A 23,432-nucleotide genomic window follows, 5' to 3' on the forward strand; every position below is an offset into this window, starting at 1 on the left:
AACCTCTTAAGAGAGAACTTCTGCATGGCGCTCAGCTCTTGGCTGGGGTGAAACCATGACAAAAGTTTCCAGCACAACACCCACACACCAAGACAGCTCAGACATGAGGGGTGGAGAACCTGCTGCAAGGAGAAGAATTTGTGCATTGCAGGGGATGCCATAGCAGTCAGAGCTGCTGCCCAGGAGCTTGGCATTTCTGCTTCCTCAGACCAAGCCAGGGTGTCCTCAGCATCAGAGCTGCCTGGGCTTTGCCTGTGTTTGTCCTCATGGCCTCCAGTTGTCTGCTCTAAGGAGCCCATGGGGAGGCTTTGTCAGGAATGGCTCCTGGTGGGGCCTGTAAATGTTTCAAGGTACTTTGGGCATTACTTTGACTTAACTTTGGGAGAGGTTTCATCATTCTCCACTTTGTATCTGAGGTATCTGGACTCAGAAGAAAAGACACCATGGGACTCATTAACATCCAGAAAGCCCTTACAACTCATTTTCATTGAAGAACTCAGGACTTCTACAACTACTTGGATTTAGTTAAGTCCTTAGTGATGAAAATTTCAAAGTAATTTCCCATGGAGGACCTTTTTTCAGTCAGGGGTATTTTCTGTCATGGATCAGTTGACAGAAAAATGACAGCAGTATTTTGGGATGGATATCGGTATCTTAAGGAGATCTGGACAGGCAGGAAAAGCAGTCTCTGGAGATCCAACCCTGTCTGGAGAACCTTGCTCTTCCCCTACCCCAGCAGTTCTCCCCCTGGCCTCCTGGGACTCCCAAGACTTTTCCTGGCATCATCTGTGCTCACAGGCACAGACAGATTTCTCTGACAACAAACAGCAGTTAAACATGATGCAGTAGGGGTCAGCTTTCAGAGGAGATTCTCTCACAAAACAGTTTTATTCAGGTACATAGAAAGGTCACTTATCAACACACTGACCTTCTGACAGAACACTTCATTAGACTTCTGAGGGATGGGACATTTTCCAACTCTCTGAAGCTCAAAGCAGATACCAGAGAGCTGAGCAGCATCTGAAAGAGGAAAGAGCAAGTGGAGGTTGAAACCTGTGAGCAAAGTGAAGTGCATACATCCAACGAGTCTGCTGAAATGATGTCTTTAGGCATGGCCGTATCATCAAGAGACGTGAAAGTACCTGAATGATTGGGTAGATGAAAGAGACAGACTAGCAGTAACGCAGGTACAGGGGAAGGTGAGTATTTCTTCTGCTGCCATTGGTATAAATCTCGAATTTCCTGTTCTGTCATGATGGAAAAGCATTGCCATTTCAGACAGTCAAATGATTCTAGTGATGAAAACGTGCTTGTAAAATTTTTAAAATGTAAAAAAAAAAAAAAATTAAAACAGAAGGAATAATTGTGGCCCTTTGCAGGCAGACATGATGCAAAGAGGGCAGAGTCTGGGTCGAAAAATACTGCATTAGGAACCGAAGAACGTGGACCATGTTATTGTAGCTATGACAAATTAGGAAGAAAAAAACCCAACAACTAAAATGCCTACTAAATCCAGACTGGTCGTAAAGTGAGTTACATGGCCAGAGGTAAGCAGACGAATATGAGCTGTTTGTTACTACTTAGAAACATCCAGTCATCAGTTTCCACATCGCATCCTTGAGCTCCTGGTTCCTCATGCTGTAGATGAGGGGGTTCACTGCTGGTGGAAAAACCGAGTAAAGAAACGCGACTAACAGTTCCAGAAAGAGGGAGGAGGTGGAGGGGGGCTTCAGGTAGGCAAATGCACCAGTGATGACAAACAGTGAGACCACGGCCAGGTGAGGGAGGCAGGTGGAAAAGGCTTTGTGCTGCCCCTGCTGCGAGGGGATCCTCAGCACAGCCCAGAAGATCTGCACATAGGACACCACGATGAACACAAAACACCCAAAATACAAACAGGCACTGACCACAATGACTCCATTTTCTCCGAGGTAGGCATCAGAGCAGAAGAGCTTGAGGATCTGGGGGATTTCACAGAAGAACTGGTCAACTGCATTGCCATGGCAGAGGGGCACTGAAAATGTATTGGCTGTGTGCAGCACAGCATGGAGAAATCCACTGGCCCAGGCAGCTGCTGCCATGTGGACACAAGCTCTGCTGCCCAGGAGGGTCCCGTAGTGCAGGGGGTGGCAGATGGCAACGTAGCGGTCATAGGCCATGACAGTGAGAACAAAGTACTCTGTTGACATCAAAAATACAAAGAAAAAGAGTTGGGCCACACATCCTGTGTAGGAAATGGCACTGGTGTCCCACAGGGAATTGTCCATGGATTTGGGAACAGTGGTGGAGATGCAGCCAAGGTCAGTAACAGCGAGGTTGAGGAGGAAGAAGTACATGGGGGTGTGGAGGTGGTGGTCACAGGCTATGGTGATGATGATGAGGCCATTGCCCATCAGAGCAGCCAGATAGATGCCCAGGAAGAGCCAGAAGTGCAGGAGCTGCAGCTCCCGTGTGCCTGCAAAGGGCAGGAGGAGGAAGTGGCTGATGGAGCTGCTGTTGGACATCTGCTGCTGTCAAGTGTGGAGACCTGTCCAAGAAGGAAAATGCACAGTGAGAAGTTAGGGAACTCTTTTTGTGGAGAACCTCTTCCTATTGACTTTGAGTCTCTGTATTCAGGAAGATTTTTTGAGGTCCCTTTTGGGAAGTCTTCTCTGTGCTGGCTTGAGCCATTGCTGGGAGAAAGGTCAGTTGGGGGAATGAGCTTTTCAGCCCTGTCACTCCAATTTCATCTGAGGGCAGAGCAGAGTATTGCAGCTATAGATGGGGATCCTGAACTAAGGGTCAGCTCAGTGCCAGCCCCAACAATGCATGTGCCCAGAGCCCAAGGTAATGGTAGGACAAAGGCAGCAACGACAGGAGGGGAAACAGTGAGAAATGCTGCAGCCAAGGCTGAAAGGATAGGCACTGATAGACAGGAAGTCAGGGGTTTCTCCTCACTTCGGGTTGGACTACAAAGGAGAAGATTCAGCCTGAAACCCTGCAACTCTATGTGCGGAGCCTCTGCTGGGCAGCAGAAACCTTAGGGTCGCTGTAGGAAAGTGTCTGCACTGGGGGGTAATGTTAGGGTGGTACCAAATCCCCACTGCCAGGGCATTTCTGGGAGCAGCTTGTTCTCTTCCTGCTGGAGCTGTCCCTGGAGCTGCTTCTCTCTGTCCATGTCACCTCGTGCTCTGTGCTCACAGACTTCATCCAACCTGATCTGCGCCCAGCTTTGCTCTGCAGACCCCTCCTGGCAACAGGGCACTGCCCCAGTGCAGGGCTCAGGAGATCCTGCAATGCCTTAATGAGAATCAAGTTTTCATTCATATACTTAAGGGGAGAAAGCCCACAGGAGAGGAAAAGTCAAAGCAAAGACTCAGCTGTGCAGGAAAATGCTTCCTTGATGTTGTTCTTCAAAGATCCTCTGCAATATCTCACAGATCAGATGGAGCTGAGAGCAAAGCTGAGCCATGCAGCACTATCTTTAAAGCAGAAGGATCATACGCTGCCCTTACCTGGGTCACTCCTTCAACACACAGCTGCTGTTTCCATTCCTGTGGAAAGCCAATGAGCCAGGCTGAGTGCTGACCCTGGCAGCAGCAGAGTCCCTGCCCCAGCAAACAGCCCCCAGGGCGCAGGGACCCTGCTCAGAATTTCAGCCCTGGGCACCCTGGGTGCACATGCTGCATCACAGCTCTGCAACCATGGCCAGGAGAAGACAGCTGTCCTGCCCTCTCCTTCTGATGGGGCAGAAGGGCATCCCTTCCAGGCAGCACTTTATGGCCCTACAGAGAACCTGTCCTCCTGACAGACCCCACACACTGCCCCATGTCCCAGCTTTAGGAGATCCCTCCAGGAACAGAAACTGCATTGCCCTGCACCCACAGACATACCAGGGAGAGTGCTGTGGAGATTTCTCCTGCAGTGAGCTCTCAGCATCCATCAGCTCTCTCAGCCTCCCAGGTCTCCCCTCAGTGCCTACAGGCAGTGTCCCCAGCCCTGTGTGCTTGGCAGAGGAGCTGCTCCTGGCCAGAGCTGTCTCTCTGCAGTGCTGCCGGGTTGCCATGAGCTCCCTTCAACCCAGGAGCCCAGCCCAGCTCAGAAGGAGAAGACCAGTTCTTCTAGACTCCCTCCTGGTGCCTCAGGTCTCATGGGGATCATTCTGTGATCTCATCTCTGGCTTTATCTCCCTTGGCTGGGGAGAAATCCTTCGGTCCATCAGAGTTGTTTCTCCTGATCAAACCAGAGCTGGGCAGAAGAATCACGTTTCTATGTCTCCCCATCAGACAGGAGGCCCAGGTGGGGACAGGGAGGGGACACTTTCCCGCATGAAAGGAAGGGAGTTAGGTGAGCATTTGGGCATTTTTCGGTGTTTCACAAGAACAAAATCAGGAAAAACAAATCTACAAAGCTCTGCTCTGCAGCTGGGGGAAGTGGAAACCACAATCCAGAAAAGATCCTAGAGATTAAAGAAGATAGACTTTCTGCTTCCAGGACAAACTGACACCTGGAGAGCCCACATCAGAGCCCCATACAGACAGTGGCACCCTCAGACAGCAGGAAATGCACCTCCCAAAAAGGACCTTTCCAATGCCTAATAGAACAGAGAGAGGCCGACCTTGGGTGTCCAATGAGAACGTTTTTCTCAGTGAAGAGTGCCCCAAGTTCTCACTGCCTTGTTCTCCTTGCAGAGGGCTTCAAGCAAAGAGGCAGAGAATGTCCCATGGCAGCTTCATTCCCCACTTCCTCCTCCTGCCCTTTGCCAACACACGGGAGCTGCAGCGGGTTTCTCAGTGCTGTGCTGCACACGGCCAGTACATGTTCCCTACCCCTCTGCAAGGGCAATGCTGTTGACCAGTTCATCTCTGCAGTCCCCCTTCCTCTACATAGGGAGGTTTCAGGCCAGGAAAATCTTTCATTCTTCACACCTTTTGTTTTGGAATTATTAGTGAAGTTTAGCAGTTTTGAAGTTGGACCCTGGGAGGACTGTAGAGCTGTGCAATGATGTCAGGCAATATTAGGGTTGTTCCCTTGGCTTAGAATGTTCTGAGCCTTAAGGTTTCTCATGCTGCTAGTGGGTTACCTCGAGAGGTTTCAGGCCATCAGCCTCTTTAAGCCCTCACCCCTGATGTTTGGGAGCTATTGCTGGATGTTTACCACTTTCGAAGTTGGACCCTGGGAGAGCCCAAAAATGATGTCAGGCACTGTTAGGACAGTTCCCTTGAGTGTGAAAGCCCTGAGCCCCAATGTTAATGGTGTTGCTTGTAGGCGGCCTTGGGAGGTTTCAGGCCAGGAATGTTTTTGTGCTCTTACACCACTTTTTGGGAGCTGTTACTGGATGTTTAGCAGTTTCAGAGTTGGATGCTGGTATAGCCTGAAAAAGACATCAGGCATTGTTAGGACTGTTCCCTCAGCTACAAAAGCTCTGAGCCCCAAAGTTACTGGGGTTGCCAGTGGACTCCATAGGGAGGTTTCAGGCTCCCAAGATATTTCAGGCCTCAAAATTTTCTTTGGGAGCTATTGCTGGGCATTTAGCATTTTTGAATTTTGACGCTGGTAGAGCTGGAAAATGATGTTTTGTATTATGGGACCATTCCCTTGGCTAGGAATGCCCTTCACCCCAAGGTTACCAGGGCTCCATGTGGGCTACCTGGGGAGGTTTCAGGTGAGGAACTTCATTCATCCTTCACAGATTTATTTTTGAACTGTTGCTGTATGAATAATGTATTCAAAGGAGGATGCTAGTAGAGCCAGAAAATTATGTCAGGCACTCTTAGGACAATTCCCTTGGCTAGGAAAGCCCTGACCCAAACCAAGGAGGGGTTTTAGGTTTGTTTCTATGTATTTTGGTTTGGGTTTTTTTTTGGTTTTTTCTTCATTCTAGTTTGTCTCAGCTATAATACCATGGTCCACATTCATCCCGTTCCTAATCCAGTATCTCCTGGTCCTGTGGGATTCACTCCCTTTTGAATTTGCTCTCTCTTTGCATCATGTCTGCCTGGAAAAGTGCAAAATATTTTCTTTATTAATTTTTCTCCTGGCCTTTGCAAAAATTTTTTTTTTTTTTTTTTTTTTTTTTTTATTTTATCAAGGTTGGAAAATGCCTAAAAGATCATCCAGTCCAACCATTCACCTATTACTACTAGCTCCCACTAAACCATGTCCCTCAATACAACGTCCAGTCTTTCCTTGAACACCCCCAGGGTCGGTGACTCCACCACCTCCCTGGGCAGTGCATTCCAGTGCCTGACTACCCTTTCAGAGAAGTAGTGCTTCCTAATGTTCAGCCTGAACCTCCCCTGCCGCAGCTTGATACCATTCCCTCTAGTTCTGTCGCTGTCTACACGGGAGAAGAGGCCGACCCCTAGCTCACTACAACCCCCCTTAAGGAAGCTATAGAGAGCCATAAGGTCTCCTCTGAGCCTCCTCTTCTCCAGGCTGAGCAATCCCAGCTCCCTCAGCCGCTCCTCGTAAGGCCTGTGTTCCAGACCCCTCACCAGCTTAGTAGCCCTCCTCTGAACGCGTTCCAGGGCCTCAATGTCTTTCCTGTAGTGAGGGGCCCAAAACTGAACACAGTACTCGAGATGCGGCCTCACAAGTGCTGAGTACAGGGGGACAACCACCTCCCTGTTCCTACTAGTAACACTATTTTTGATGCAAGCCAGGATGCCGTTGGCCCTCTTGGCCACCCGCGCACACTGTCGGTTCATGTTCAGCCGTGCATCAATCAGTACCCCCAGGTCCATTTCCTCCACACAGTCCTCCAGCCACTCCACCCCAAGCCTATAGCGCTGCCTGGGGTTGTTGTGGCCAAAGTGCAGGACTCGGCATTTGCTCTTGTTGAACCTCATGCCATTGGCTTCAGTCCAGCTCTCCAGCCTGTCCAGATCCCTCTGTAGGGCCTCGCTACCCCCAGGCAGATCCACACTCCCAGCCAATTTAGTGTCATCTGCAAACTTACTGAGGGTGCACTCAATGCCCTCATCTAGGTCATCAATAAAGATATTGAAGAGGACAGGCCCCAGCACCGACCCCTGGGGAACACCACTCGTGACCGGTCGCCAGCTGGATTTAACTCCATTTACTACCACTCTCTGAGCCCGGCCCTCCAGCCAGCTCCTTACCCAGCCGAGGGTGTACCCATCCAAGCCACGGGCTGCCAGCTTCTGCAGGAGAATACCGTGGGAGACAGTGTCAAAGGCTTTGCTGAAGTCTAGGTAGACCACATCAACAGCCTTTCCCTCATCCAGCAGATGGGTCACTAGATCATAGAAGGAGATCAGGTTGGTCAAACAGGACCTGCCCTTCATGAACCCATGCTGGCTAGGCCTGATCCCCCGGCCATCCCACACATGCCGCATGATCTCCCTCAAGACTATCTGTTCCATAACCTTCCCTGGAACCGAGGTCAGGCTAACAGGCCTGTAGTTCCCCAGATCCTCCTTACAACCTTTCTTGTGAATGGGAGTCCCATTGGCGAGCCTCCAGTCTTCTGGGACCTCACCAGTCAACAAGGAGAGCTGATAGATAATGGAAAGCGGCTCGGCTACCACCTCTGCCAGTTCCCTCAGCACTCTCGGGTGGATCTCATCAGGCCCCATGGACTTGTGGCAGTCCAGTTGGAGTAGGAAGTCTCTGACCGTTTCTTCCAGAATCACAGGGCAGTTAGCATGCTCCCCAGCCGAGACTACCAGGTCAGAGAGAGGAGTACCCTGAGGATAACTGGTCTGACCTCTAAAGACAGACGTAAAGAAGGCATTCAAAGCCTCCGCCTTTTCCCTATCCTCAGTGATCACATTCCCAGCCTCATCCAGTAAAGAGTGGATATTCTCCTTTGTCCTCCTCTTACTGTTAATGTACTTATAAAAGAGTTTGTTATTCTTTTATAAGTACATCAAGTCAGTCTGCAGAGAAGTGAGGGGTGGGGGGGAAGTAGAAGTGTTAAGACCTGGGGAAGGAAAGAAGCTTGTGAGGATCCTCTGGAATCCCCCTGCCATTCCCTGCCACACCCTGCACCATGTTGGGGTGGAAGAGGGGAGTGAAATTGTGAATGAAGTTTAAGTCTGCTAAGAAGAGGGGGGTGGGGGAGAAGAAGTTTTAAGACCTGGACACGCTTCTCATTATCCAACTCTGGGTCACTGGGTGTGTAGCTGTAGTGCAATAAATTAGGTTTTTTCTTTTATTCTGTGCTGAGTCTGTTTTGCCCATTGCACTAATTGGAAAGTGATCCCTCTGTCCTTATCTTGAATCCTAAGCCTCCCGATATATATGTTTTCTCCTATTTTTGGCTGAAAAGGGGAGTGAGTGAGTGGCTTGGTGGGCATTTGGCCTCTAGCCAGGGCCAAACCACCACAGTCTTTTTTGGTGCCAAACATGGGGCTCGAGGAATTTGCGATAAGGACACTAATTGGCTGAGGGAATGAGCAGAACAGACTGAACAGAGCTGGGTAGTGTAATAACTGTAGAGAATTTCTGTTGGGATGGGGATTTAAAGAACAATTCTCATCTATGTGTTTCATAGAGGTGAGGAGTGGAGTGTCGCAGTTTTTCATAACTGGGTGCTGGAAGAGAATGGGGGCTGCAGAAAATGGCTGCTGTAAGCAGCAGCCAGAAGCTCTCTGCAGGCCCCAGAGAGTAAACATTGGCTGATTCAAGGCCAGAGCTGCTGCTGGCCAAGACTGAGACAATTGGCGATGGTCACAGTGCCTCTGGGAATCACATATAGGAGAAAGAAAAACACAAGCAGCTGCATTTGCCACCAGAGAAGGGAGCAAAATCCTGACTAAAGTAAAGTCTGCTAAGAAGGGAGGGGTGGGGGAAGGTGCTTTAAGATCTGGTCACACTTCTCATTATCTGACTCTGGTGTCACTGTCTGTGTAGTGCAGTGTCATCAATCAGAGAGTTTTCTGTCCTTCACTCTGTGTTGAGTCTGTTTTGCCATGTCGTTGATTACAGGATGATCTCTCCCTGTCCTTATCTTGAATCCTGAGCCTCTCAATATGTATTTTCTCCCCTGTCCAACTAAAAGGGGGAGTGATAGACCGACTTTGACGGGCGTCTGGCCTCCAGCCAGGCCTAAACCACCACACATACTAATGTCACTGAACTGGGCACTCACTGCTTCCTTGCACCCCCTCAGGATGCTGGGAGCTGTGGTACCCTTGTACCACACTCTGCATCACACACCCCATGTGACACTGGCCCAGGAAGAGCCCTGAGGCAATGTAGGGGGCCGAATCCCACTTCTGTGGGGCTGGCTCTTCTGCTTGATAAAATACATCAAGACTTTACTCAGCATCAGATCCACCTGCACAGTGCCTTAGTCTACCTTAAATGACAGACTCCAATTTTCTGCTCTAACCCATTCATGAGGAGAGAGGCTTTCTCAGTAATGGGCCTCAGTGGGGCCAATTAACACTCTACAGCAGTTCAGCTTTTTCTTCTGACCTTAACTCTTGGAGAGACTGCTTCAATCTCCTCACAGGATCTGCAGTTCATGGAATCAGCACCAAATACACCACGGGGCTCATTAAAATTGAAAAAGCCCTAACAAGCTATGTGTCTTTTCTTCAGGGTTTCAAGACTTGTACAGCTAATTGGAGAAGTTTCAGGCCTCTATTTAAAGTGGAAGATTTCAATCAGTACTTACTTAAAAAAAAAAAAAAAAGAGATTTCAATACTTTCAGGTTTTTTAGTTTTTCAATTTGCAGAAGTGACAGGAGCTTTCTCTAATTGTTAGTGATCCAGAGGACCTCCTAAGGAGGTGTGGAAAGGTCATAACACCTGTCTCCCTGAGTTCTCACACTGCTTAGATGACCTCCCTCTACACCTCCCCAACCCCACCATGTCTCCAAGGGATGCTTGGGAGCTGCACTCTTCTCCTCCATCAGGCTTCTGCACTGAGTCTGCAGCTGAGTGTTGCAGCCCCTTTGTTGCAATTCCCACCCCGTTTACCCTGAGGACTGGCTGGGAATAGAAACAGAATTCTTCCTCATTTTGAAAAAAGTTATGAAAGAAATAAAACACATTCCCCAACTAGGAGTAAAAAACTGTAAGGGGGTGGAGTAAATCCCAAAAGCAAATGACAGGGCACATGGCCAGAGAGTCTGCTGAACAGGGGCCCTGAGACACAGTCCATTTCCTCAGGGCAGGTGGAAATACCCGAAAGGCAATTTTCAGTGCACAGTGTGACAGTGTCCTGACACCCCAAGGACTCAGGAGGATGTGTATTTCCCCTCCTACTTTTAATACATATCCCCAGAGTTCCTAACTTAGTCTGAGTTGAGAGGCAAGAATAAACTGATGATAGTGGCTGCACACTAACAAGCTTCCAGGGGAAAGGCACTGAGTGTGGAGGGCCATGTCAGGAATGAAGATTTCTGGAGGTTTAGTAGAAGCTGCTAAGGGCTGTGGGTGATGAAACTCCTGCAGAACATTGACACGTGCCTCCCTGAATGCTGATTAGAGCAGGAAATTAGAGGGAGCAATTTCAGGATGTCCTGGTTTTGGTCAGGATGGAGTTAATTTCATTTGTAGCAGCGGATGAATGCTGTGTTTGAGAGTAAAATGGGAGTACTGCTGATAACACCCTGATGTTTCTAGTTGCTGTCAGACAGTCAAGGACTTTCTCAGCTCTTCATGAGAAAGGAGGGGCGAAGCCAGGACAGGTGACCGAACTGACCAAAGAGAGTATTCCACGCCAGTTACGTCCTGCCCAGGATATCGGGGGCGGACGGGAGGAAGGCCTGGGGCGGCTCCGGGACGCGCGGTTCTTGGGGGACGGTCGGGTTCTGGGACGGCTCTGGGTGGCACGGCCTGAGTTGTGTGGTTTGGTGAGAAACTGCATTGTGTATCAACAGCTTCATATATTTTTGCTTTGAAGTCCTGTTAGTATTGTTACATTGTATCTTTCTGTTATCTTAGTAAACTATCCTTATCCCAACCCACGGGCCTCTTAATTTCTTGATCTTGGGGTTATTTGCCCCTTTCTCTTCCTTTTTCCCTTCCCTTACTTCTCACCCCCCCCCCCCCCCCCCCCTTCCCTTTAACCTGCTCTTTTCCTGTAAGGAACAGGCAGCTGCGTGGATCTTGGCCCTCAGCCGGGTGAAACCACGACAGTCTTTTTGGCGCCCAACGTGGGGCCCGAAAGGTTGGGATAACGGTAGATTTGACCCTGACTGGATTGTAATTAAGTCAAAGTTGTGATAAGTACTTTGATTTAAGCAGTCTCTGGTCACGATGCTCCGGTATGTGTATAAGATTTTGCTGCTCTGTCTATTCTTTAGACCGGTAGGGATTAACAATGGCAGCTGGTATGGTGGGAGTACAGAAAGAAATATCTATGCTGTTTTCTCTTCCTTTGGGCTAAATACAACAGCTCTGGTAACAGTTTTTGAAAATTTCCAATATCCCTGGGATGTTCAAACTAGCATTTTGCTGTTGTTATGTTTGGTGAATATGGTTCTGCTTTTGTTAAATATTAAGCAAAGGTTTATGAATACCACTCAAGAGTGTTCTGCAAGGCCAGATAATCACGAGTGGCAGGGTACGTGGCAGAGTATGGGCAACTACCTAGGCACTTTCTCACGTCCGATGTTTTGGAGTTTCACTCCTGAACAGTTACAGGACCCTGATAAAGTGGCTGCATATCTGAAAAGAAATTGCCGTAAGTTTCCCAGAGATGCACAGTTTACTGCACTGTGCTGGGCCCTGGCCACTATTTACCAAACACTGCTTGATAGCAGTCAGCAGTGTCAGAGGGAAAGGAAGGAAAACAGACCAGCAGAAACTGCAGCTACTGTAACCACTGGGACTAACACTGAGGCCACTGTAACTTCTATGACTAGAACTGTGGCTACTGCAACCTGCCCAACTGAAACTGCAGCTACTGTAACCACTGGGACTAACACTGAGGCCACTGTAACTTCTATGACTAGAACTGTGGCTACTGCAACCTGCCCAACTGAAACTGCAGCTACTGTAACCACTGGGACTAACACTGAGGCCACTGTAACTCCTATGACTAGAACTGTGGCTACTGCAACCTGTCCAACTGATGCTGCAGTTACTGCTGCCCCTACAGCAGATACTGCCGGTAAAACAAAAAATCAACCCACATCAGTGTCGGTTGCTCCTGTACGAAAGAGGAAATACACAAAGAAAGTTGTTCCTGTAGTGAAGGATGAGGATGAGGATGAAATTGAATCAGGGCCACCCAATGAAGGTCAGGATAAAGCGGGGTCATCTGATGAAGGTCAGGATAAAGCAGGGTCATCTGATGAATCTCAGGATAAGGCAGGGCCATCCAAACCATCTCAGGATAAGGCAAAGCCATCTCAACCATCCCGGGATAAGGTTGTTCCATCTCAACCATCTCAGGATGAGGTTGTTGTTACACGATCCCTGACCCTGAGTGAGCTGCGTGAAATTCGAAAGGATTTCAGCCGCCGCCCAGGTGAGCACATCATCACTTGGTTGCTCCGATGCTGGGATCACGGGGCCAGTAGTCTGGAATTAGATGGCAGGGAGGCCAAGCAGTTGGCATCCCTAGCTAGAGAAGGAGGCATTGATAAGGCAATTGGTGAAAAGCCTGAAATCCTCAGCCTCTGGAGGCGACTACTGTCAAGTGTGAGGGAAAGGTATCCCATAAAGGAATACATTACATGTCAAACACCCAAGTGTAACAACCTAGAGGCAGTTATCCAGCACCTGAGAGAATTAGCTGTACGGGAGGTAATTTATTATGATCTGGACAACCCACAGCTTCCCTCTGATCCTGATGATGTCCTATGCACCCCAGATATGTGGCGTAAGGTTGTACGAAGTGCCCCAGCAGGGCACACCAATTCATTGGCAACACTGGACTGGAGTGATACATATCCACCAACTGTATCTGAGGTGTCCGGCCACCTTCGGAGATATCAGGACAATGTTTCTCTCTCTGTGATCGCAGCAGTAGAGAAACTGGTCAAGCGACTTGACGAAAATGTGTCCATCTCCCAACCCATATGCAGCCATGTTGCAGCTATTGGGAGAAAGCGTCCATCACCCCAGAAGGGAGGAAGGCCTGGGGCGGCTCCGGGACGCGCGGTTCTGGGGGACGGTCGGGTTCTGGGACGGCTCTGGGTGGCACGGCCTGAGTTGTGTGGTTTGGTGAGAAACTGCATTGTGTATCAATAGCTTCATATATTTTGCTTTGAAGTCCTGTTAGTATTGTTACATTGTATCTTTCTGTTATCTTAGTAAACTATCCTTATCCCAACCCATGGGCCTCTTAATTTTTTGATCTTGGGGTTATTTGCCCCTTTCTCTTCCTTTTTCCTTCCCTTACTTCTCACCCCCCCCTCCCCTTTCCTTTAACCTGCTCTTTTCCTTAAGGAGCAGGCAGCTGCGTGGATCTTGGCCCTCAGCCGGGTGAAACCACGACACAGGATGACAAAGTGAGAAGATACAGACGTGCTGTGTCATGGAGCCACTTGGATGTGTCCTGGCACACCACAGGGCCCAGTGGTAGTCCAATGCCCATTGAAATGGGGAGGCTTTTGGTCATCACTTCTCCCCCTCCTCTTTTCCTTTAAAGAGCAGGCAGCTGCCTGGATCTCGGCTCTCAGCCGGGATAAAAGCGCGACCCTCAGGTCTTTCCTTGGCAAGGGAATGGTCCTACCGATGCCTCTGTCATTCCGTGTGCTAACAGTGTCCATATTTCAAACTGATAAATGTCCAGCAGTAACTCCCAAAAAAGAGGATTGAGGGCAGAAATATGTTCCTGTCCTGAAACCATGCCAGGTAGCCCAGTAGCAGCCCCAGTAACCTTGGGACTCATGTCTGCCCCTACCAAGAGATCGTTCCTAACAGTGCCTGACATCATCACCTGGGAAGGAATAACCACTGGAGTCAGTACAGGCTGAGGGATGACCTGTTGGAGAGGAGCTCTGCAGAGAAGGGAAGGACCTGGGGGTGCTGGTGGGTGACAGGTTGGCCATGAGCCAGCAGTGTGTCCTGGTGGCTAAGAGAGCCAATGGGATCCTGCGGGGCATCAGGAGGAGTGTGGCCAGCAGGTCAAAGGCGGTGATCGCCCCCCTCTACTCTGCCCTGGTCAGGCCCCACCCGTTGCATTGTGTCCAGTTCTAGGCTCCCCAGGACAAAAAAGACAGGGATCTCCTGGAGAGAGTCCAGAGAAGGGCTACAAAGATGATTAAGGGCCTGGAACATCTACCCTATGAGGAAAGACTGAGTGAGCTGGGACTATTCAGCCTTGAGAAAACAAGGTTAAGAGGGGATCCTATTAATGTTTATAAGTATCTGAAGTGTTGGACACAGGGTGAAATGGCCAGCCTCTTATCAATGGTCTGTAGGGGCAGAACAAGGGGCAATGGCTGCAATTGGAGCACAGGAAGTTCCACACCAACATGCGGAAAGACTTTTTCCCAGTGAGGGTGACAGAGCCCGGGACAGGCTGCCCAGAGGGGTTGTGAAGTGTCCCTCTCTGGAGATATTCAAGACCCCTCTGGACACTGACCTGTGCGACCTGTCCTAGGGAACCTATTTTGGCTGGGGGTTGGACCTGATGATCTCTTGAGGTCCCTTCCAACCCCTACAGTTATGTGACTCTGTGACTGATATATTGTGAAGCAAGGGGATTGGCTGATACATTGAAAGATGAGGTAAGGGCATTGACTGATACATAGATGTGAGGTAAAGAGATTGAGTGATATATAGATTGTGAGGTAAGACGATAGATAAACAGATTGTGAGGAAAGGAGATTGACAGATAGATGTGAGGTAAAGATTATTACTGATAGATTGTGAGGTAAGGGGATTGATAGAGAGATTGTGACATAAGGGGATTGTGAGGTAAGGGGATTGACTGAGGTAGACTGTGTGGTAAAGAGAGTAACTAATAGATTGTGAGGTAAAGGGATTGTGAGGTAAGGGGATTGTGAGTAAAGGGATTGTGAGGTGAAGGGATTGTGAGGTAAGGGGATTGTGAGGTAAAGGGATTGTGAGGTAAAAGGATTGTGAGGTAAAGTGATTGTGAGGTAAGGGGATTGTGAGGTAAAGGGATTGTGAGGTAACGGAATTGACTGATAGATATAAGGTAAGTAGATTGATGTATATATTGGCTGTGAGGTAAGGAGGTTGACTGATACATAGATTGTGAGGTAAGGGGATTGTGAGGAAAGTGGATTTTGAGGTAAGGAGTTTGTGAGGTAAGGATATTGGTTCATAGATAGACTGTCAGGTAAAGAGATTGACTGAGAAACAGATTGTGAGGTCAGGAGATTGACTGATAGAGAGTTTGTGAGGTAAGGAATTTGACAGATTGTGAGTTAAGTGGACTGTGAGGTAAGGATTTTGTGACTGTCGCAGTTTTGTGTAGCTGGGTGCTGGGAGAGAACTGGGGCTGCAGAAAATGTCTGGTGTAAGGAACAGCCAGAGCTCTCTGCAGGTCCTGAAGAGTAAACATGGGCCAATTCAAGGCCATAGGTGCTGCTGACCAGGGCCGAGCGAATCTGCGATGGTCACAGAGCCTCTGGGAATCACACATAGGAGAAAAAAACCACAAGCAGCTGCAACGCCCATCCTGAAGAGTGGCCAGAGGGAGGTCCCAGGGAACTGCAGGCCTGTCAGCCTGACCTCGGTGCTGGGGAAGGTGATAGAACAAATCATCTTGAGTCTCATCATGCAGCACATGCAGGACACTCAGGTTATCAGACCCGGTCAGCATGGGTTTAGAAAAGGCAGATCGTGATGGACCAACATGATCTCCTTCTATGACAAGGTGACCTGCTGCTCAGTGGATGAGGGGAAGGCTGTGGATGTGGTCTACCTAGATTTCAGTGAAGCCTTCATCACTGTCTCCCACAGCATCCTGATGAAGAAATTATCTACTCATGGATTACATGGGTACACTCTGTGCTGGGTTAGAAACTGGCTGGGCAGCCAGGCCCAAAGGGTTGTAGGGAACTGAGTTAAGACCAGTTGGCAGCAGGTCACAAGGTGTGTTCTCCAGGACTCAGTGCTGGGGCCTGTCCTCTTTAACATCTTTATTCATGGTCTGGACAAGGGGATCGAGTGCACCCTCAGTATGTTTTCAGATGACACCAAATTGTGTGGGAGTATTAATTGTCTGGATGACACGTAGGCTCTGAGGAGTGATCTGGACAGGCTGGATCGATGGGCAGAGGCCAATTGTATGAGGATCTTGGGTTCTTGTGACCAAGTGCCAGGTCCTGCATTTTGATCAGAATAACCCCAGGCAACGCTACAGGCCTGGGTCAGAGTGGTTGGAGACTCCCTGGAGGAAAAGGATCTGGAGGTGTCCGTGGATGCCTTGGCTGGACATGAGCCAGCACTGTGCCCAGGTGGCCAAGAAGGCCAACAGCATCCTGGCCTGGATCAGGAATAGTGTGACCAGCAGGAGTAGGGAGTGATTGTTCCATTATCCTCAGCTCTGGTGAGGCTGCACCTCAAGTGCTGTGTCCGGTTTTGGGCCCCTCACTACAAGAAGGACACTGAGATGCTGGACCGTGTCCAGAGAAGGGCAACAAAGTGGATGAAGGATTTGAAGCACAAGTCCTGTGAGAAGCAGCTGAGGCAACTGGGGCATTTTAGCCTTGAGAAAAGGAGGCTGAAGGGGGAGACCTTGCCGCTCTCTACAACTACCTGCAAGGCGGAATGTAGAGAGGTGAGAGCCGGTGTTTTCTCTCATGTAACAACTGAAAAGATTAGAGGGAATGGTTTCAAATTGTACCAGGGAGATTTAGGTTGGATATCAGGAAGAATTTCATTACTGAAACATTAGTCAAGTATTGGAACAGGCTGCCCAGGAAAGTGGTGGAGTCACCATCCCTGGAGGGATTTAAAAGGTTCCTATAGATGTTGTGCTTGAGGACATGGCCTAGAGGTGGACTAGGCAGGGGTAGGCTTTGGTTGCACTCAATGACCATAAAGGCCTCTTCCAACCTAAGTGATTCTATGATTCTATGGTACAGTTCCAGGATATTCCCCTTCTGTCATAGTGGGAAAGCACTGTCATTTCAGAAACATAGTTGAGTGGTTCTGGTGTTGGAAATGTGCTTGTAAAACTTTTATAAATGTATGGGGGAAAAACAAGGAAGAAAAAGTTGTGCCCCTTTCCAGGCAGAGATGATGTAAAGAGAGCACAGCTCATCATTATGCAGTGTCTGGGTCACACAAGACCAGGAGATACTGCATTAGCAATGGGATGAAGCCGGTCCATGTTATTAAAGCTGAGACAAACTAGGAGGGGAAAAAAAACCCAAACCCAACAGCTAAAAACCCTACTAAATACAGACTGGTCCTAACGTGATTTACATGGCCAGTGATACACAGAGTGAGCAGTTTGTTGCTGCTTAGAGACATCCAGTCATCACTTTCCAAATGGCATCATTGAGCTCCTGGTTCCTCATGCTGTAGATGGGAAACTTTAATTCTGGAGGAACCACTGGCTAAAAATTGTCACTACCAGGTGCAAATGACGGAGGGGAGCTTCAGGTAGGTGAACACAGCAGTGATGAGGAACAGGGAGACCACGGCCAGGTGAGGGAGGCAGGTGGAAAAGGCTTTGTGCCGTCCCTGCTGCGAGGGGATCCTCAGCACAGCCCTGAAGATCTGCACATAGGACACCACGATGAACACAAAACACCCAAAAGCTAGACACGCTCTGATTACAATTTCACTGTGGTAGGACCATGAGCGAGAGAGCTTGAGGATCTGGGAGATTTCTCAGAGGAACTGGTCCCAGGCATTGCCCTCGCAGAGGGGCAGTGACAATGTATTGGCCGTGTGGAGCAGAGCACTGTGAATCACAACACTGTGACAGTATTTTTAAGAAGGGAAATAATAACCAGCAGCTGCTTTTTGCCACCAGAGAAAGGAGTGACAAAGTGTAAGGGAATTTGCAGAGAACAAGGTCGGTGATGTAGGGGGAGAAGGTCCTCCAAGCCTCATTGCAGAGATTCCCCTGCAGCCCGTGGAGAAGCCCATGGTGACTGAGGCTGTACCCCACAGGGTACACTGGACGATGTGGAACAGTGATTCTAATTGCAGCCTGTAGAGGTCCCCAAGGCTGAGCATGTGAGGACACTGAAGGAGGCTGTGACCTCATAGGAAGCCTGTGCTGGAGCAGGTTTGCTGGCAGGGCTGTGGAGGACCCACGCTGGGGCAGTCTGTTGCTGAAGGACGGCACCCCATTCAAGTGACCCACCCTGGAGCAGCCTGTGATGATCTGAAGCCATGTGGGAAGGACTCATGTTGGAGGGGTTCACGGAGGACTGTCTCCTGTGAGTGGAACCCAATGCTGGAGCAAGGGGAGACTGTCACGAGTCCTCCCCCTGACCAGGAAGGAGCAGCTGAGATGATGTGTGATGAACAGACCCCAACCCCCATTCCCTGTCCCCCAGTGCCTCTCAGTCGGAGAGAGTAGAGAGTAGAGAGTTAAAGAGTGAAGTGGACCCTGGGATAAGAAGGGAGGGTCGTAGGTGGGTGTTTAAAATTTTATTTCTTTAGGTTTTGTTCTCATTTCTCTGCTCTCTTTGGATTGAGTAATGAATTAGATTGATTTTATTGTTGTTGTCATGTCTGTATTGCCAGTGAGAGTAACAGCTGCATGACCTTCCCCTGTGCTTTCTCCCTGCATGATTTCTCCCTGTCCTGATCATTCTGCTCCCAGGCAGAATGATCTCAGAGATGAGGTCATAGAATGATCCCCATGAGTCCTGAGACACCAGGAAATACTAGTCTTCTCCTGCTGAGCTGGGCCAGGCTCCTGGGATGGAAAGAGCTCATGGCAACCCAGCAGCGCTGCAGAGAGACAGCTCTGCCCAGGAGCAGCTCCTCTGCCAAGCACAGACGGCTGAGCACACTGCCTGTAGGCACCGAGGGGAGACCTGTGAGGCTGAGAGAGCTGAAGGATACTGAGAGCTCACTGGAGGAGAAAGGTAAAGAGACTTCGCTTTGAATTTTCTGCTCTTGGTGACTGGGTGGGAAGTGGGAGCTGAGCTTTTCTTGATAACTTTGCAGCAGGCAGTGCTAACTCATTGGTAATTAGGACTTGTCAGAGCTTCTCCTGAGCCCTGCACACACAGAGGTTCACAGGGCAGTGCCCTGATGCCAGGAGGGGTCTGCAGAGCAAAGCTGAGCACAGGGCAGTTTGGATGAGGTCTGTGAGCACAGAGCAGGAGGTGACATGGGCAAAGAGAAGTAGTTCCAGGGACAGCTCAAGGAAGCAGAAACATTGTTAGGGATGGAGAAGGAGCTGTTCCCAGAAATGCCCTGGCAGTGGGGATTTGGTACGTCCTGACAGCCCCACAGTGCTGATATGATGAGGGCATTCCATGAGAAGTAGAAGGGGTTTTCCTCAAAGAAGCATTTCTTAATTTCTCACTGCCTTTCCCTCCTTGCACAGGTCTCCACATCTGACAGCAGCAGATGTCCAACAGCAGCTCCATCAGCCACTTCCTCCTCCTGCCCTTTGCAGACACACGGGAGCTGCAGCTCCTGCACTTCTGCCTCTTCCTGGGCATCTACCTGGCTGCTCTCATGGGCAATGGCCTCATCATCATCACCGTAGGCTGTGACCACCATCTCCACACCCCCATGTACTTCTTCCTCCTCAACCTCGCTGTTAATGACCTTGGCTACATCTCCACCACTGTTCCCAAATCCATGGCCAATTCCTTGTGGAACACCAGGGCCATTTCCTACACAGGATGTGTGGCTCAACTCTTTTTCTTTGTATTTTTGATCATCACAGAGTTCTGTCTTCTGACTGTCATGGCCTACGACCGCTATGTTGCCATCTGCCACCCCCTGAATTATGGGACCCTCCTGGGCAGCAGAGCTTGTGTCCACATGGCAGCAGCTGCCTGGGCCAGTGGGTTTCTCAGTGCTGTGCTGCACACAGCCAATACATTTTCACTGCCTCTCTGCCATGGCAATGCCCTTGACCAGTTCTTCTGTGAAATCCCTTATATACTGAAGCTCTCTTGCTCTGATGACTACCTCAGGGAAAATGGAGTCACTGTGGTCGGTGCCTGTTTAGGTTTTGGGTGTTTTGTGTTCATTGTGGTGTCCTATGTGCAGATCTTCAGGGCTGTGCTGAGGATTCCCTCGCAGCAGGGTCAGCACAAAGCCTTTTCCACCTGCCTCCCTCACCTGGCTGTGGTCTCCCTCTTTGTCACCACTGGTGTGTTTTCCTACCTGAAGCCCCCCTCCATCTCCTCCCTATTTCTGGATCTGGTATTTGCATTTCTTTACTCAGTGTTTCCACCAGCAGTGAACCCCCTCATCTACAGCATGAGGAACCAGGAGCTCAAGGATGCCATGTGGAAAGTGATGACTGGATGTTTCTAAGCAGCAATTAACTGCTTGTCTTCTGAATACCACTGACAATGTAACTCCTGTTATGATAAGTTCATATTTAATAGGGGTTTTAGTTGCTGGGTTTTTGTTCCTCTCTAGTTTGTCTAAGCTATAGTAACATGGTCAACGTTCATCCCATTCCTAATGCAGTATCACCTGCTCTTCCGTGTAAGGATGAGCTGTGCTCTCTTTGCCTCACGTCTGCTTCCACAGAGCCATAATTTTCCTCTTTTTTCCCCCCTTTTATTAATAAAAAATTTACAAGGACATTTTCATCAGCTGAACAGCTATAGTACTTGTCTGTAATGGCAATGCTTTCCCACCGTGACAGGACAGGATAAGGACAGTTTACTGACAAAATTCACCATGAATGTAGAACAATAATGGCCAGTTACACCCACACCCAGTGCTTACACGGGGTACCTCGTTTACCTGACAATTATAGAGTACTGCCTGAAAGGAAAGACAGACAGACAGACAGACAGACTGACTGACTGACTGGACTGACTGACTGACTGACTGACTGACTGACTCTTCTGGAGGCACCAAGCCCATACCCTTCCCCAACCAGCTTCTTTTAGGTGGAAGTGGTGTCAGGTGGTGTGGAAAACGGCCCAGGTGAACTCAGATCACCTGTGCTGGCTGCTTGGGGACGTTAACTCTTACCTGGCCAGTATCAGGACATTATCCACCCCTGTTTCCACATCATCTGCATCATGGGCGGATCTTACATGTTCAGAGTATTGGGGACATTCAGAACATCATTGATCTATTATGTAGAACATCTGCCATGGACAGATTTAGTTATACACCAAAAATTTACTGGCTATCCTTTCCTAGAACTAAACCCCCTTGGGGTACACACTGGACTTCCCCATCCTTTCACATCCCCCATCAAGCGCACCCAGGTCCCTGCTCAAAAGCAACCCTATCAATGGGTTTGCCTTTGTCTGAAGAAGGAACATCCCTGAGTGTCTTCCCCAACAGGTTTTTCATGTGTAATATAGGGACTTTATGCCCCTCCACGGTCTGTTGAAGTCTGCGGTGGTTTTGCCTTGCTAGAAGCCAAATGCCCATCAAAATCCCCCTATCACTCCCCTTTTCATCCAGAAAGGGGAGAACATAGATATTGGGAGGCTTAGGATTTGAGATAAGGACAGAGAGGTATCACCCTGTAATTAGTGTCATGAGAAAAACAGACTCAACACAAAATAAAGGAAAGAAAAGTAATTTATGACACTACAGCTACACACCCAGTGACGCCAGAGTCAGGTAGTGAGAAGAGTGACCAGGTCTTAAAGCACCTTCCCCAATCCCTCCCTTCTTAGCAGACTTCACTTTAGTCATGATTTTTCTCCCATCATCCCCCCCACAGTGGCACAGGGAGGGGCAGGGACTGGGGAAATGGGGTTTCAGTCAGTTCCTCTGAAATGTTTTCCTTCTTAGCTGGGGGTGTGTGTGTGTGTGTGTAAATCCACCCCCCCTTCCCCTGATGCACTCTCTCTCTCTCTCTCTCTCTCTCAAATCTTCTTAAACCTTCTCTTAAAACTTCAAGGGAGATACCATGACAAAAGGTTCCACCACAACACCCGCACATCAAGGCAGCTCAGACATGACTAGATGGGGAAGCAGTCACAAGGAGAATTTAGTCATTCCAGGGGATGCCATAGCAGTCAGAGGTGCTGAACTGGAATCTGGCCATGAGCACATTGGGCTGCACTGGGTGGAGAGTGGCCATGCAGACAAGGGCCCTTCTGGTCCATCTGGACTCAGCACAGACAATGCCACCTCTGAAGCAGTCAGTCTCAGTGTGGGCTCTCCAGTCTGGAGGAATGGGAGGAATTGTAATGTGGGCAGAAAGTCTGCCAAGATACAGTTAGGGGTCTTGTGTGGAGAGGCTGAGAGATCCGGGCTTCTTTAGCCTTGGGAAGGGGAGGCTGAGGGAAGCCCTCTTTGTGCTACAGGGAAAGAACATAAGAATGGAAGTCCACGTGAAACTGCAGCATTGAAGGTCAGAGTTGCCATGAGGATAAAGAAATGTCACTCTGAGGGCACTGCTGTGGTGCTTGAAGTCACTTGGAGGAAGTGTGGACGAGCTGGTGGCTTTGTGTTTGTGGGAACAGCTGGTGAGGAGGGAGAGACAGCAGTACAGGCAGGTACATCATGGAATGAGATTAAGGTGGGGAAGGGGGTTGGGTGCCTGAAGCCTGCAGGCAAACAGCACAGGCGTGGGGCAGTGTGGCATGGGTTGTGGTGCAGATGGCCAAGGGTGCCAGCCAGGTCTTTGTCTCGTTGACTAGAGCTGATATTCCTGCCACAGAGGCCTCAGAGGCACCACATTGTCCTCACAGTCATAGAGTATCATTGCCTCCATAAACCCAGTCCAGGGGAGGACACCATGTGTCATACCACTGTCCGTCCCTTGGTGTCACAGCCCACATCCCAAGGAAGAGTTCTGAGACACAGGTGAGGGTCAGGATCTCCCTGCCCAGGAGTGGGGGGTCAGCACTTGGCATTTCCGCTTCATCAGAACAAGCCAGGGTGTCCTCAGCATCAGAACTGCCTGTGCTTTTCCTGTGTTTGTCCTCATGGCCTCCAGTTGTCTGCTCTAATGAACCCATGGGGAAGATTTGTCAGTAATGGCTCCCAGTGAGGCCTGATAATGCTTCAGGGTGCTTTGGGCATTACTCCTGACAACTTCTTGAGAGGTTTCTTCACTTTCCTCTTCGTATCTTGAAGTCCTTGGACTCAGAAGAAAGTGTACCATGGGGCTCAGTAATCATAGAGGAAGGCCTTACAAGCATGGCTCTTCAAGTCATTTTCTTTAAAAAAAATAAGACATTTAAAAATAGTTGGAGATGAAAATTTCAAAGTAGTTTCATAATGGAGGGTTTTTTCATAGGAAAAAATGTTTCTGTCATATTTCAGACCATGGAAGAAAGTTCAGTAGCATGCTGCAATGAGTGCTGGTCCAGAGGTCTCCTAAGGAGATCTGGACAGGCAGGAAAAGCAGTCTCTTGAGATCCAACTCTGCATGGAGAACCTTGCTCTTCCTGGGACTCCCAACA

The 23,432-nt window shown here is 49.3% G+C and overlaps 2 protein-coding genes across 2 annotated transcripts; one reads left to right on the plus strand and one right to left on the minus strand.

Moving 5' to 3' along the window:
* Positions 1–1,580: 1,580 nt before the first annotated feature.
* On the minus strand, positions 1,581–2,504 carry LOC311199066 (olfactory receptor 14I1-like; the record flags this gene model as incomplete). Its single annotated transcript, XM_084273110.1, has 1 exon — positions 1,581–2,504. The coding sequence occupies one exon, from the start codon at positions 2,502–2,504 to the stop codon at positions 1,581–1,583; it is 924 nt and encodes a 307-aa protein (XP_084129236.1).
* Positions 2,505–19,431: 16,927 nt separating this feature from the next.
* LOC311198814 (olfactory receptor 14A16-like) lies at positions 19,432–20,355 on the plus strand (the record flags this gene model as incomplete). The annotated part of the gene is made up of 1 exon (XM_084272826.1): positions 19,432–20,355. One exon carries the CDS (start codon positions 19,432–19,434, stop codon positions 20,353–20,355), a length of 924 nt encoding a protein of 307 aa, XP_084128952.1.
* Between the last annotated feature and the right edge of the window lie 3,077 nt (positions 20,356–23,432).

Source organism: Gallinula chloropus (genome assembly GCF_964237585.1).
Source record: "Gallinula chloropus genome assembly, chromosome: 19".
NCBI lineage: Eukaryota > Metazoa > Chordata > Aves > Gruiformes > Rallidae > Gallinula > Gallinula chloropus.